A 16420-nucleotide genomic window follows, 5' to 3' on the forward strand; every position below is an offset into this window, starting at 1 on the left:
ACATATTTTTGGTATTATGTTCTGTTCTAGGTTCGCTCTTCTGGTGAAGTTGTTCAAGTGAAGGTCTTGGGTGCTTTAGCTCTTCTTGATCAAGGAGAGACAGATTGGAAGATAATTGCCATTGGTGTGGATGACCCGGAAGCCCAGAAAATCCATGGTAAGCATTTTTACCTTTCTTTATGCAAGTTACGTCAGCAACTTGAACTGTTGTACCTGAGCTTATGCCACCCAGGAAAAGAAGATACAGACAGCCAAGAGACAAAAATCTTCTTTTTTCGTTGGTTAAATTAAGTGCTTCCTTCAAAGCAGGAATGTATGTTTTCATACTGAACTTTTGGAAAGGTTGATGGGGATTTTCAAGAGGACTTGTTATGCAGGAAGTCTTCAGGAGCAATTCATTCTGAAAGAGGTCTCTTAAAATTAGTGTGTAGTGTGTAGTCTTAAAAATAGTGTGTAGTGTGGTTACTCAGATTGCATAGCACACTGCTGTTTTCCTTGTTGACAAAGCATTTCCAATGTTTGTGACTTGTAACTGCAGTACTACCAGGGATTGTTGCCTAACAGGAACAGTAAGATTTCTCCTGTTTGCTTGGAAATTTGGAAAGGGAACTTCTGATGCAGATCACCCTACTGTTGGCCTTGTTGAGGATAAGCTTTGCAGGGTGAAATATCCTTTGCAGTCTTCCTCCTTATGACCATGCTTCTGACTTCCAAATGGAACTCAACAAATAAAATGTGTGTGCAGTATTTTAATAAAATGAGGCACATCATTTTGCTTCTCTTTTTTAAGAAGACGATATAAATAAATTAAAGCTAGAAGGAGTTAGGCTTTTATGGCACAGATAAGGTGCAACTCTCCTCTGGATAAGCAGAGCTTCATTTTATCAAGCACGGTTGTACTGAGATTCATGAGAACTAAGTGAGCTTTGTCTGGAATGGCTGTTAAGAGATCAAAAATCAGATGTACCATTAAGTCTTCATGGTCAGAGCCTGTTCTTTGTTGGCAGGTCTCACCAAGGCACAGAATGGCGTTTCTCTATGAGTAGGGGTATCCAGTAAATTTTGAGGAATTGTGTTTCTCAGCCACTGAATCTTTTTCTTGGTTTCTGAATATAAAGTAACTGTATCACTGGCCTGGCCCTTCATCCTCAGTTTTCTTGCAGGTTGCTTTGAGGTGGAGAATACCTGTGGGGGAAAAAGGGGAGAAGAGGAAATAAGGAAAAGGAAACTCTGGTGTTGATGCTGATTAAAATCATGGGGCAGATGAATTACTTCATAGTAATTGTCGATAGTTTAAAGAAAAATAATTAGCATTTTATTTCTGTATTTATTCTATTTACTTTTATATATTTTTTTCCTTAATAATTCCTGAGAGTTTCATCAGGAAACTGGATGAGGGAATTTAAAGGGAGCCCAACAAGTAGGAGTAAAACTGAGAGCTGACACCACTGGATTAAGTAGCTTTGTTCTAAAACACAAGGCTGGTTGTACTGTGTTAGTTTTTCTACAGGTTATGATTGGTCTGTGTTGGCTGTTAGCTTTGGTTTGTTTGGCAAGGGAGTAAGAGTTTGTCTTTTTTTAAAATGCAATCCCTCGCCTGTAATTGCTGTGTGTATGCTTTCTTATCAAAGAATAGATGCAAGATTTCAAGAACAGCTGCCCTTCTGAGGTTCAGATCATGCAGAAATATTTATTGAGTTTAACATGATTTCCTTTCAGGGTTGGGGTTACAGTCCAGTATTTAAAAAAACAACATGACTGGCTTGCAGTGTTTAACAGCAATCCTTCTTTGTTCTAAAAACAAACAAACCTGTGGAGTAGGCAATACAAAATGTCCTTTTATATGTGTTTTTTTTCCCCCTTTCCTGAAGATGTTAATTACTTCTGCATAAAGGAACAGCAGCTATGGATAAAACTGATACCTCCCTCAATAACTGACATGCTACTGTGTTACAGTAGTGGCCTCCTAGGAGGCCAAGTGTTGCCTTCTTAGTCTGTCTGGTCATTTTAGCATCGTTTGCTAAACGTTTTGAATTGAACAGGGAATCATCACATTTGCTTTCAGCTCAGTATGTGCACAGCCCCCAGTGAACATTTGGAGAAGATAATTCTAAGGCACTGGAGTGGTGATTACTTGTAAACCCCATCCTGAGCCCACGTAGTGCGTTAACTCCACTTGCTGCTTTAAGCATACCCCAGGTAGTCTGCATATTTTCCTTCAGGGATTGTGATCGTTCTCATAAGTGCAATTGATTTTTCTGAGACTTCACAGAACTTAAAACTGAGCAGTCCCAACTTCTGAGCGGTCCTCTTTGTTTATTCATAGCTCTCCACTGTATTTTGTCCTGCAGGCATTTATGGATAAATACTGTTTTAAATTGGAATCCCTGCCTAGAACTCCCTGTTTCACACAGAGCAGTAAAAAGCTCTTCTTTATAGTGACAGTACGCAGGAATGATAAGCAATGCTCAGCACCTGCTGCAGTGGGAGCTGTGTCATCAGTGCAGAGACTTAGTGTCATTTTGGATGAACTTTTGGAAGGTAATCTGTTTGCTATTATAGGACTTAATATGGGTGGGCACAAGGACAATCTCCTGATACATGCTGCACATGAGATGCAGCTATGTGAGAAACCTTTGGTTAGTCTAATATTGGGACGCGTTCAGGTATTTATCTGGTTCAGTAAGACCTGTCTTTGTGATACCTGGAAAGCACTGTGTTGTATTTCTGCTCAAGCAATTGCTAACCAGATGGTTATTAACAGACCAGCAATGTTACTTCAGACAAGGGTCTGGGAGAGGGCCTAAAAGTACTCTGTGCCCTGAGACAGTAAATCTTGGCAGTATAATAGACCTGGCTTTTTTCTTTAATGTAGCAGACCCGCCAAGAGAAGAAGCAGATTCTTGGACTGGAAAGGCTGCCTGTCTGCTCATTGCATAATTTGGATTGAATTTATTCATTGAAATTCACATGTATATCTGATTTTTTTTTTTACAAGATTGGGCTTAGAAAGGATGAGTCCTGTTTTGTCTGTATGCATGGAATATATGCAGCATCTTCATGTTGGAAAAGAGGTGTATTTGAAAGAACTTTTGAGAGGTCTGATTCTCAAGAGGTTGTTTTACCTGCCCAAGGTGAACTGGGCCAATTCTGGATGGCATTTCTGAAGTGATTTACAGGACTGGGATTTTAGCAACCATTATATACTATTGCTTAGTGGAAAGATTACCAAATACATTCAACAGCAGTTGGTGATTTCTAGCAGCTTTGTTGTACTGCCATTGGCTGGTAGTGATGTTGTTAACTGTGATACACTGTCATGCTTCTTTCCCAATATACAACTCAAGATTGGCTTTTTGAGCTTACATGATCAAACCCGAAATGGCAAAAATAAAGTATGTTGCACACTTCGTTCTGGATATTGTTATATGCTCTTGCATATGAGTGCATTTATATGCAGAGCAGCAGCAGAGGCCCTGAAAACCTTTGGTGTGGATTTGTGTAAGCATTAAATATAAAGGAATTAATTATCTGTACTAGGGCTCCCTCTCCTACTCCCTCACACCACACTGCACAAAATACACCAAATGCCTTTATATGGAATGTAGCTGCTATTTCCTTTAAATGTTTATAAGATGTTATTAAAAACATATGTCCTGTCTTCCTACAGACCTTGTTTAGAAAGCTTGCTGCTAGCATGTTGTTTTAGCTTTGCTTACAAGAAGCAGCATCTGTCATACTAAACATGGTAGTTTTGTACAAATCCTTTTGTTGCTCTGTTTTGTAAAGCCGGATAGAATTGAGAACTGCATTTGCATTGGCTCACTCCTTTGACAGTAAGCTAGCAGCAGTAGTTTGTGCCAACCTCTCAAGATTTTTCTTATTGAGGCTAAATTGCAGCCCTTAACATGATTAGCCATTTTTTTAACCCTTGTTTCTTAACTTTGGTGCCCAGAAAAATGGGACCTGTGGTTGTATGAGACAGTATAAAGAAGTCTCCCTGTAGTACCTGTTGGATGGATGTGCCGAAAGTGTGCCTGCAGGAACTTCACCTTTCTGTCTTCTGCCATGCTGAGGGCTTGCTTGCAGAGATGAAATTACATTTGACCAAGTACATATTTGCTGCTTCCATTCATGCTTAGCCTTCTTTGCTATCAGTGGGAAAGGTAAAAGTGGATCAGGGTCTGCTGTGGAGAAGACATTTCTCTTATTTGTTTATATCTCTCTCATAATATGCAGCTTGTTTCTATAGGTATTGATGTACTTAATCTCTGTACAGATTATTATATTTCATTTTACCTTACTTTGCTTCTGTTAACTGAAGATATTGTTCTCTGCTTTCACTTGGTGCCCCAAAGATGCTGGTTGAATTTTAAAGAAAGTGGGGGACAGGCTGTTTTTTATGCTTGTCTATGGTGCCTTTTAATAAACCAAAGACGTAGCTGTTGAGTGATGGGAGAGCTGCAGTTTTCCTTGTATTTTGTGTTGTGTGCTGACTCCACAGCAACAGGATTGATTTTTTTTTAGTTGTATTTTCTCCTGCAGCTTACCCACCAGCTCCCATTATAATACAGTTTTCTTTCAGTCAACAGCTTAAGGTCCATTTGGTGCTCTGTAGCTAGCAGTCATAATAGGGAAAGATTAAAAAAAACATGGGAAGGGTCGACAGAGTTGGAGAGTAGTTTGGAAGGAGCCAAGGAAATATAAGCAACACTATCCCTCTTAATTTCTCAGAAACACAATATACCGTGGTCAGTAGTTAAGGGACTGTGTGATGGTACAGCGATTTATGGGCCTGATTTGTTTTACCTAGGCCAGGTATTTTCCAGTAGTGAGAAAATGAAATTCACAGAGACAATTCTGTCCATGAAGGTCAATGTCCTTGTTTTAAGGAGGTAATGAAAGCCTGCTCCAAAGCCTATTCTGTTATTTGGGTCCTTTAAACACACATAAACAAAGCCTATAAATAAGGAATGCCATATAGGAGGGGGCTCATGTGTCACTTAGTAAACTGTAAAGCACTTTTGTTGAACAGTTTTTGTGGGAATGGGTGGCAAATGACCTAGTAAGAAAAACTGAGAGGGCAGAGTTAGGTGAGAGGTTTATTGGAAGAGGAACCAGAAGAAAAAGGAGAAGCAGTCTGAGAAAGCACACTTGAATTTAAGCAGTGTCCGGAGACAGAAACCTGGAGTCCATCCACCGTTGGGAGTCAAGGAATTTGCTGCAGCAGCCTGGTTTGCTTTGTAGACTTTACAGTACCTACTGTCTCTTCAGCAAGTACTAGAAAACATGAGTTCAGACCTTGCAAGAGGAGGAGATCACAAGGGGTCAAGGTGGGAGCAAGGATGTTCACTTGCTTAGAGAGAGCAGGATCGTGTCCTGGAGCCTGGCTTGAATTGGAGCTGTTGTTTTATTAGAGCCTGAATGAAGCATCTTTTCTCTGAACAAGGTGACTCTTTTCTAAATCATTTGTTCTTTGTTAATCTCACAATTCTGAAAGGGTTCTTGCACTCTTAAATGTGCATTCTAGCTTAGAAGACCTTCCTCCAGCACAGCCTTATGTGCCCTTGCTCTCTCTGGGATTCTGCCAGTGAAACTCCCTAATCTTCTACAGGCACATGGCCAGCAGCCAAGTTCAAAATGTGTTTTACTCTGAGTCCATAAACACGTAGCTCTATTAAAGTGTGTGCAGAAGCAAAAATGTACCTTGAGTTCTTCAAGGTTTTGTACTTTATTCTTTTGATAATGTATGATCCAGAGGAATTTGGGAGTGGTGTCTATCTGATGCCTATGGGTATTTAACATGTGTTCCTGTGCACGTTTGGTCTCACAGTGATGTCTAATGTCATCTCTCTCAGCAGTCTGTGGAGAATTGAGAGGTCTGTACTAAGAGACTGGGAAAAGTCTTGTGCTGTTCTCTTTAGATATGTCCTTGCTTGGGTTCACAGACTAGACTAGGAAGACATTTAGGCACTTGTAGATAAAAAGAATGCAACTAGCTGGTAATCCAGTGGACTGAGCAGGTCTGGAAATCTGTTACAGTGAGTAAGGCAGCAGTGTCTCCGAGCCAGGAGCTGTCTTCAAGTGAGATATGTATGTATGAGAGAAGAGAATGAAGCAGCCAAGCAGCGTGGTGAATGTTGAGATGCTAGGAAGGGGCAGTAAGGGAGCAAGTCACTTGCAAAACAGCAGAGAAAGAGAATAACTCCATAGAAGATGGATTGGGCAGAGAGGTTATGAAATAGATGGAGAACTCATGCAACACACAGCAATAACAAGTCAGCTCCCATTTCCAATAGGAGTGACTGTAGGAGGGAAATAAATGTGAAGAAAAGGGCTACACCAGCAAAAAAAAAAAAAAAAGTGCTTGGCTTCCAAAAGAGACAAAATCCTTGTATCACAATGAATAAACATAGCACTGAAGGCTTTTCTATTTAAACATGATGTCAGACAGAGAGTTAATTTGCCAGCGAGTGACAGGAGTGGTGGTAGCCTCCCAGGACATCCAGGTAAAATTGGATATGTGCAGAAGGAAATAGGAAGTGTTTAAGATCACAAAGTGCATAGCACTATAGCCCTCAAGCAGCATTGCTGTACAAGTACTTATTCTCTCTGTGCCCACTGAGACTGTTATTTCTGCCTCCTGAGGGTGCCCCACAGATGACATGTGCTGTATATGTCCTTTTACACTGTTGCACAGTAGAGCTACAGAGGGAAAAGGTAGAACTGGCTTATCACCATTTGCAGATACCATGGGGTTATCAGCAAAGTTTGTATTTAGTGCTCCTCGCACATAACCTTTTTGTATCTAATGTGCTTAATATGGAATTAATGAGAAAAGAGATGAGAAAAGAGATGCCTTTAATGTAACTTTTGAGGAGTCAAGACTATTTTGTTTTGAGGTGTTGATTTAAAATCTTGCCAGTTTTGATCAGAATTTTGCAAGAGGATGCCTATTGAGATGAAAACCTGTAAATACGGAATTTTCATCTTCATTTCATGTCTATGGCCTTTCTATTCATTGTTCCTTTGGGTCTTAATTAAGGAAGAGCAGGAGGAAACAGGTTTCCCTGTTTAGTGTGATGCCAAAATCATAAAATATAAACTATGGATAGCTGATGTAATGGGGTTCCCCAGTAATTTTGAAAGTACTCAATTAAATCAAATGGTTTAGCAATCCTTTGAGCCCTTATAAAAATGCAAAAGAAATTGTGAGTAAAAAAATGGTCTATATTCTTTCTTTATTCTTTTGTTTGTTTGTTTTAAACCTGCAGATATTGATGATGTCAGGAAGCACAAACCAGGTTACCTTGAGGCTACGATTGACTGGTTCCAGTGTTATAAAGTCCCTGATGGTAAACCAGAAAATCAGTTCGCTTTTAATGGAGAATTTAAAGACAAGGTGAAGATAATCCAAAGTTAAAGATGGATCTTTCTGTGCTGTGACCTCTTTGATACATTCTAGAATTGTTGGAATTGGAAAGAGAAAGGAGCATTAACAAAAAGAATGTTTAAATGAAGGTATTCAAATAGGAATAAGTGATATTTACTATCTTTCACTTTATCCAGGGAAAATACCCATCCATTCAGACCCATCCTTGATATGACTTACACATACATGTGTAGGTTCGTAGTGCTTGTCACAGCTCTTTCCTTCTGCTTGTCAGAGAAGTGAACAGATTGTCTTTTCAGATATTTTTTCAGTCTTGATTGATAAACGTTCCTGACGTTTTTCAAGGCTGTGTAGTTCAAGATAGACAATAGGTTGCAGATTTTCTCATATTCGGTATTTGCTCAAGGTATAGGTTTTTTCTGGGTAATTCTGTCTATGAACAGTTGAGCTGTTTTTGGCTTGAAGGCTAAGAAATATTTTTACTTTTTCTAGAAAAAATGAAAGGCTTTTTAGACATCCTATAAGCAAAATGGCCAGGGTTTGAAAGGAGAATGGGCTCAGGAGTAGACCTTGCTGTAAAAAAGTGCCTGGATTTTTTCAGAGGAAATCACATGTGATCTGAGTAAAAATGCTTTTCAAATCATGTACTGTACACTCTGTAGACTTTTCTTTTTTTGAGGAGAATCACAGGTTCCTAATGAATGATGTTCACATGTCAGCTAGTTCAGCTTGCAGTGTGCTATCAAAGTTGTAAAATGCCTTTTAACCAGCACAGGCAGCTTTGCGTGTTTTGTCTGTTTAAAGAGATGCTCCAACTCCCCTCGGCACTAAAGCTGTCTTTTAAATCAATCAAATGTAGAGTTGTAAGGATGGATAACGTGATCTCTCACTTGTTCTCCCAGGAGCTACTCTTTCAAATTCTCCTGCTCTGTAATTCTACTGTAGCGACAGTTTAATGGGGGTATGTCCCTGTCAGGCCATCAGAGTTCAGGCTCAAGGCAGTAAATGCCCTGACATAGCTGGTTTGGAGCACTTGAATAATTCTCAAGCATTTCTAGAGACCCAGGATGTGGTGAGGCAGCCGTGGCTGCGCTCCAACAGCTCTGGTGAAGTTCACAATGTTCCAGTGGCATTTTGCCAAGTCACTCCTTGTTAGGAAATGTGAGTTCTGTTGGCAGATTTGTGCTGCTCAGTCTAGATACCATCATCTGAACACGGGGCTTTTTAATTTATTTTTTTTTAAGGCTTTTTAATTCCCCCCTCCCCTCCTCATATTACTTTTCTTTTTAAACAAACAAAAATTGTTAATCAGCTGGCAACGTTACATTGTTTGTCGCAAATGCTTAAGTGTATGGTTGAGCAATTAATGAAGTAAATGCAGATTTTGCTACTAGAGGGGAAACCTTAACTCTGACCCTGATGTGCACACATAACAGAGGAGTCATATCTCACACACTTAGTCCTGTTTAGGACCTGGTATGATTTTCTACAGCTGTAGGTGTCTGTTTAACATCTAGTGCTGACTTTGTTTTTTCATGCAACTTTCCTGTTTTCTGGCTGCAGACTGAGGGAAAAATCCTGAATATGTTGCCAGTGTATTTGACAGATAGTGAAGCTCAGTTTTTTTTCCATACGAAAAATGCTGTTACATTTCCCAGAAATGTAATGAGGCCACAAAGGAGGTCCCTTAAAATAACACATGAACCACTGTGTCTTAATAAACTTGTTCTATGTCTTTTTTTTTCTTTCCTGTTTAATAACCTTTTAAATCATAACATTTTCCTTGATGTAAACTAGGATTTTGCTTTTGAAGTTATTAAATCAACCCATGAATGCTGGAAAGCCTTGCTTCATAAAAAAACGGATGGAGGTACTGTTAAGTGGTAAGTAGCCAGCCACATCTTTCTTCTTTGTGTTGTGCTAGGGCTGTTGGTATTCAGTATATGGCAACTGTGCCTCAACTGCTTAGATTTTACTTTGAAGTGATGGGAGTACTAGTGATTTTGATTGATAACTGACTATCGTAGTCTAATTGCACCTTGTATGATAATGGTCAACTGGCTGTAAGTGGCCCTAGTAATTTTTTGGTTATGTCAAGGTGACAGAGATTATGTAAACATTACTAATAATGGCCTTGGAGTGTTTGATGTCATTTTGGGAGATTCTCACAATCCCATGCAGATCTTGCCACCATTTGTTCTGTCATTCTGTGCTGCATTGCTGTGATGTTCTTTTGCAACTTAGGATAAATAGTTTTATTTAGTTGTTCTCTGAACTGCCACATGATTGCTAATTACCAGCCCTTGGCCTCATCAAAATTAAAGTGAACTTCATTAAGCTTTCCAAGCTGGCTTGCATTGGCATTTTTGGCACCAGTAGCCTTGAATAGAAGAGAGCTATCTAGCCTTATGCTTTTCAAGGGCTGTGGATTACCTTTAGCTAAATCAGAGGGCAAGGGCTATGGGGGAGGCCATGTCCTCTTATACTTTGTTGGCAAAATGTGACTTTTGAGTGACTGAGCATTTAACATGTGTTGGTTCTGCTGTAGGACTACAAGAATATTACAGGTAAAATTCAGGCTTTGGGTCCTGGTTGTTTCAGGGCCACTTTGAGCTTTTTGTTGATGTAGTTTAAAAATAACTGAAAATTCAGTCCTGCTTTGAGAATTAGTGCCATTTGTTGTTTAACAACCTAAAAACTCATATCCAAACTCACTTCTGGCGTGAACAGATACATATTCATAGTCTGCAGAGAAACTTGTCTGAAAAATAGTTGGCCCCGAAGTTGTGTCTGCATTATGGTAGTACTGATACCTGCTGCTTTATGTAAAAGCAGAATTTTGACCTGCTTTTTGTTTAAATTCTTTCTCCTTGCTATATGCTGCAGGCAGTTTACTGTAATATATGAGTGTGGTGCTGTAGAATTTGGCCATCCTTTAAAGCACGAGAGACAAGGGGTAATTCATGCCATCACTGCTAGCCATCTAGGTGGTATTCAGCTCCCTGTAGAAATGCCAATTTCTCTGTTGACTTTTCAAGGGGATTTAGTTTATTAACTGCAGTCCTCTGAACTGTACCCAAGTGAGCTGCCAGAAGTAAGTGTGAGTACTGCTTATATTAGTGTAGAATTTATAGCCTAAAAAAAACCAAACTCAGAGAAACTCTCATTCCCTTCCAGTGTTACTTGTTGCTTTGCATTTCTGGCTTCCTCATTTCATGAGCCATACATTTCTGAGCTTTATATGTGAAGATGTTCTGTTGTTTTGTTTTTTTTCCCATAGGTACTAATTGTGTGTTGTCTCTTTTCTATTGATTGCTAAAACATTTCTTGAATTTTTATTTTTCAGCACAAATGCTCTAGTGAGTGGCAGCCCTTTTTGTTGCAGTGAGGAGGAGGCCCGGTCAATTGTGCAGTCGGTAAGGACAATAGTTACTTTATTTCACCCTTATAAAAAAGTGATAAATAGAAAAAGAAAACTCAGAGCTCCAAAACTGAAGTAAGATACCTACACTGATGTGGTCCCTCATTAAATAAAAAATTAAGGTATTAATTAAAAGGAGACACACAAATGTTGTGGGTAAGTGTAAGCATCTTAACAGAAAACTTCTATTGCAGTGCTTCAGTTGTATTTTCTGGCAGGTTCATTACTGTTCTGATGTGTTGTTTTTTTCTTCTGATCCCGAATAGCAAGATGGACTGCTATTTGTATCTAGCCTGCTGTCTTCTCTGTCTCCCCCGTTGCCAGGAGTTACCACCCAGTGTTAGAGCTCATTGACTAGCTGACTGTAGTCCCTAATCGCTAAGGGGATCCTTTGTCTGTCTACTTGCATAATTGAGTGCTTTGCTGTAAAAGAAGGGAGTGCTTTTCTGAATGTTTTGTAAAGAATGCCTGTCATATTTTGCATATTAACATAAAATTAAAACATGCAGGTTTCCTGTTCAGGCGAAGAAAATGTCCTACAGGTTTGATGCTTTCATGTGCAAATGCTAGTGGAGGAGAATTTTTCCTAATTTAAAATATATTGGTTTGGATGCTGGAATTTATACAAAGTTCCAGACTTTAAATGGAGAAAAATACCTCCAAGTATTGCTTTTAAAACAAATTATTATTATTTAACATATGCTGTGACTGTGTCAGTGCTCATGGCAAGTGTTTTGCTCAAATGCATAACTGCTTAGGTAGCTAACTGTCTCAGGCTGTGTGTAGTCAGAGTTTTGCCCCAGTAGTCGCAGCAGTGGTGGAAGTTCAGATGTTAAAGGATGGGATGTCTGTTTTCTGCGCAGGTAACATTCCAACACAATTTCTGCTAAGAATGTTGTTCTCAGTGCCTTTTGGTCATAAACAAACAAGATGATCAGGTGCAGAAAAGTCAGTTTAAGTCATAAAGAAGTGTCAAATCTTTTTCCTGTTGGTGTCATGTGTTTTCAACATTTCCTTGAAAGTACCTTTACATACAAATAGTTGTACATGTTTTGATTAATGGGACTTTAAGTTTTAAATGACAGAAAAATTGATTTTGGAGTTCAGACATTTAAGATATGTCAGTCACAGCTGTCAGAAAATATTTGCCTTTTGTATATTTTGAAATTTACGGTCATGTTTTGGGGGCATTGAAATGCAGCTCAGGTTTCAAGTTCAAACATACTCTTGGTTTGAACAGTGTCAGACCTTTTCTCTTTGAGTTCTGTGCTATTTGTACTTTTGAATTGAGGGAGGAAATAATTATCTGTCCAAAACAGCAATGTTCACTGGTTAATTAATCACCAATTCCTTCTTTTTCCTGTCTTATTTTGTCTTTATTAGTTTTGTTTTGTATTTTGTTGTTTTGCTTTTTGATGGGGAGGCAGGCAATAGTAAGGTTCGTTTATAAAACAGATCCTCTGTGTCAAATTCTAACATCTTACTTGTTTTAAACACTTGCCCTTTTATCAAATGTTATCACTTCCTGCCTTTCTGCATCTGGTATTATTTTCTTTAAGTAATGTTGTTTTCTTGAAGTTATCACAAACTCCATCATTCAGTTAGAGTTCATTTTAATTGGTTTTGTAGGCTACCATCTCTCTCTGCTTTTCAGATGGGGAAAATAGATGCGGTGCTATTTTGAATGCTGTTGTTATTGCATGCATTTTCCAGTCTGTGGTAACTAAGAAAAGCACAAATGCTCTTGAAGTAAGAATGGTGGACAGTCAAGCTCGGAATACAAGCAGGGAAGCTGACTTGCACATTTTAAGCAGATATCCTTTTGTCTGGTACACTGTATTGCCCACTTTGGTTGTCAGGCACTCATGTCTTTCACACAAAAGTGAAAGTACGTGAGTGTTGGCTGCAGAATTTTAATGGCTGTGGAAGTTTAAAATGAAAGCCACCTGTGTCTGGTTTGGGTTTTTTTGTTTGTTTGGCTTTTTTTTTTTTTTTTATTAGTGTGTTTTTTGTTTGTTTTTTGCAACTGAAAGCAGATATTTTTTCCTTCCGATTTATGTCTGTTTATTAATTTCTGGACAAAAGCAGACGAGCAAAAGTTGAGGTAGAGATTTTATCTGCAAGTACAGTAAGAAACATACTTTGGTTTTTGCAAAATTTCTGAGCTTACTTTTGCAGTGAGAGTTGGTTCCCTACACTTCTGCCTCTGCAGTCAGAATATAAGTTTGCAGTTTCTGAATGGGTGGTATTTGCCTTAAGTCAGATATTTTGAATGTTAAACAAAAAAGAAATTTCAATGCTCAGTATTATTGTAAACCAGGTTATTTATTTGCTTATTTATTTATTAATTTATTGTGAGCAAGAGAACTGTAGATAAGAATCAGATACAAAATAAATCCTTAAAAAGTGCTTCCCAAATCGTGCTGTGATCAGGGTATCGTGTATTTTTGATGGGGTAGTTCCCAAGATCATCTCATTCTAATCATTAGAATTTATTTTGCTGTCACTTGACCTTCCATTATTTTACAGACATGGGACTAGAATGGTTTGGATTTAGGGAATTTCTGTTCTGTTTAGCTAGTTCTACAGACAGGGGGCTGCCATCTGTAGTGATGGCAAATTAGGAATGACTGCAGCTGCTGAAGTTGCCATGTCCAGTCAGTTCCAAAGAGATCAGAAGACGATCTGTGCATGTGGGAACATACAGAATGTTTGAACCAGCCAAAATTATACTGTCCCCCTGCAACTACAAACCCACTTGGGTAGTAACACTCCAGGTGATGAAAATTTCTGCTGTTTCTTCACATCTGAAAATTGTTTCATCTTTCTCAGCTTCAGTGTTAGTGCATGTTGAAAACTAAACCCAGGAGGAACAGAGCTTTGTAGCTGAACGTGTTAGCTCTAAGTTGTACTGTTTATTTCAGGCTTTTAAGTGTTGCCATCTGTAAAACTGACCGGGACAGCCAAACCTTTGTTTAACATTAATCCCAAGAACCGCTTGCTCATTTGCTTTGAGAAAAAGCCGCTGAGGACTTTTGAAGTTGGAAAATCTCCAAGGCGATCTATATATAGTTAGTAGTGCAGTTTCTCAGACTTAGCACATAATTCTTCCTTTATAATGCTGGAGAGAAAATGAACTAAGATAGCTTTGCTGGATGAGGTATCTTTTGATTTAAATGGAGAAAAATTTCTTACAGGGAAAAATATTTGACTTTTCCTGATAATTTAAAAAACTTCCAAAAGAGTTTGGATATTGTATTCACTAATATGTTTAGAATAATTTAGATCTAATCAGGAAAGCCTGTCAACTCCCTGTGTGGGGGGGTAGTGAATGTTGCAGTATTCCTTGTGCTGAGATGCTGTTTCTTCCACATCAGTTATACAGCTGGAGAACTTGTCCGTTTGTGAGGAGCTGAGGGATGATGGAAAGAGGAGGATTGCTATTGTAAGAGTAGCCAGCATCCTTATTGTGAGGAAGGTGCTAAAACTGGCTTTACTTTCATCCCTTAAGTAGTAGGATAGGACATGCTGCATAATACTGTGATTGAAGAGTGTATCCAGCTTCGAAATGGACTTGGAGTGACAGACCTATATTTTAAAACAATTTGTCACTCTGCATGGAACTGACTCCTTCCTTCTCTGTCAAAATGTAGGAGCATGATTACATGTTTATTTTAAAATGTTTGTCTGCCTGTAATATGAACTGTGTATGTGTGCATGTATACATATAACCTCCTATATGTACCTTATGAAATGTACTGATGTATGGTAACATAATTGGAAAGGCATTTTTCTTCTGTAGCATGTAAATGGAAAATCCTGTTATCTTCAAGGAGAGTGTAGTAGGATAAATACATGTTAGAGATGGCATTAATCTGTTACTTATCATTTTGCCTGTTCTGTCATTTATTGGTACCTCTTGGCTTCAGCAGTAAAATAGCTTTGTGTGTTATCTGTCAAACAAAACGCTGACAGGGTTTTTTTGTTGTTTTAGGCACCAGTGCCTGCGAGCGGAGATTCTGTTTGCCCAGAAGGTATATTCTTTTCCCCAAATACCATATAATTAATCATTTGCTTTAAAAATTAACTTTCTGACCTGTTGAAAAAGGTGTTTTTGTCCATGTGAGCGTGACAAATATGGTTAAGTTTTGTCAGATTGTGATGCTTGTCCTCTTAAATAGAACATGGACAGGAATTTCAGAGTTCTTTGTGGGAGCTTGCTTTTAAGGATGAATGAAAATATAGTTCATGTAAAAAGATGAGAAGACTAAATATTTTTTCATCTCTTTGATCATGAAAGACGGATGCATGACATTTATCCTTTCTAAAAGAGAAAGGTTGCTTTGCCTTACTTTTTTGTTGCTCTTCATAGTAGCTAACTAATCAGATAAACAACCACACTTCTCAAGTGTAATTTTTAAGGACAGAATTCTCTTTGCTTTTGACTAGTTTTCATGTTAACAGAACATGTGTTTTTAGTCGAGAAATAAAAACAAATCCTAGATTTTCATTTTTGTTAACTACTAAGAAAAAAGATTAAGAAGATTATTCTCCTGGCAGGAGCTATAGAGAAGGCATGCACTTTTTGAGATGGAAGGAAACACTAAGAGAAACTTAGCCCTGATTCAAGTTCCAAGCTGTTTGCAAAGTAACATCTGTGTACTCATGGGAAAGCAAGTTGCATTCAATTTGCCCTTATATGGCTTGCTGATAAATAGCTTTTACTTACTGGATTGTTGCATCTAATATCATTGACAAACAACTGAACATAATCTTTGATTTTCTATTTTTTCAATGATGGTCATGTGAATATGTTAAGAGTTGTTTCAAAATTATTTTGGGCAAACTGTTGAAGTGAATGGATATTTTGAGGACAAACTTTACATAGGCCAGGGATAGAGCTTGCCCAAAAGTATTGTCATGAGAGAGGAGATTATTGGTAGAATGGAGTATTGCTTTTTTCACTGTGTCAGGCTGGTTGTATAGAATTAATGTCATTCTTGATGTGTATTTTTTGTTTTAGTTGATTCCTGGTACTTTTGTCCACGTGATCATTGAAGTGTTCTGAAGCCACATCTTCAAATCTTAAGTCATCTCATTTTTGAAGAGAGGCACTAATGGTTGGGTTCCCATTGAGAAAACTTTTCAAACTATGTAAACCTTTGATCATGTAAATAAATTCTGACATTGTGAAATTAACATTTCCTTTCTGTGTCTGTCTTTGTGAAGGATGGAGCAAAGGGAAGAGGAGGGCTTGCTTGGCTTGCTTGCGTTTTTGTTTCTGAATCTTAGACCTCCAGGATTGTTCTGGTCTACTCATAATATGTAATGTCAAATGAGATAGGGGATAAGTTGGCTTTAACTTTGCTCTCCAGATTTTGGAATAATCCAGTCAATGGGTGCGTAGAAGGCTGTGTTAAATGGTATCTCGGGCTTGTCTGGCCACCCTGATGGTAATCCTTTCCAAGTAGACAATAATCTTTATGTAATAGGCTTAACGGTTTACCATGTTCTTTAAAATGCAACATGGTTTCCTGAGTTGTATTCATTTTTGTGCCCAGTTGTCTCTGCTTGCTTCACGTTTATGGGCAGATAAGATTTGCTTT

General features: G+C 38.4%; 1 protein-coding gene across 4 annotated transcripts in view; it reads left to right on the top strand.

Annotated features, from left to right (window-relative positions):
• The window catches only part of PPA2 (inorganic pyrophosphatase 2), a 32887-nt gene extending 16874 nt beyond the window's left edge, over positions 1-16013 (top strand). For 2 of the 4 annotated variants that reach the window (XR_014945801.1, XR_014945802.1), the window contains 6 exons: positions 31-157; positions 7275-7521; positions 9191-9276; positions 10740-10809; positions 14809-14848; positions 15838-16013. Coding sequence is in view for 2 of the 4 variants with exons in the window: in XM_015861451.2 (XP_015716937.2) it covers positions 31-157; positions 7275-7402; positions 9191-9276; positions 10740-10809; positions 14809-14848; positions 15838-15872 (486 nt within the window). In the remaining 2 variants the exon portion in view is untranslated. The remainder of the gene's footprint in view (positions 1-30; positions 158-7274; positions 7522-9190; positions 9277-10739; positions 10810-14808; positions 14849-15837) is intronic. The other 2 variants (XM_015861451.2, XM_085546643.1) reach the window with 1 other exon arrangement.
• Positions 16014-16420: the final 407 nt, after the last annotated feature.

Source organism: Coturnix japonica, chromosome 4, assembly GCF_054131305.1.
Source record: "Coturnix japonica strain WE chromosome 4, WE-NBRP24, whole genome shotgun sequence".
NCBI lineage: Eukaryota > Metazoa > Chordata > Aves > Galliformes > Phasianidae > Coturnix > Coturnix japonica.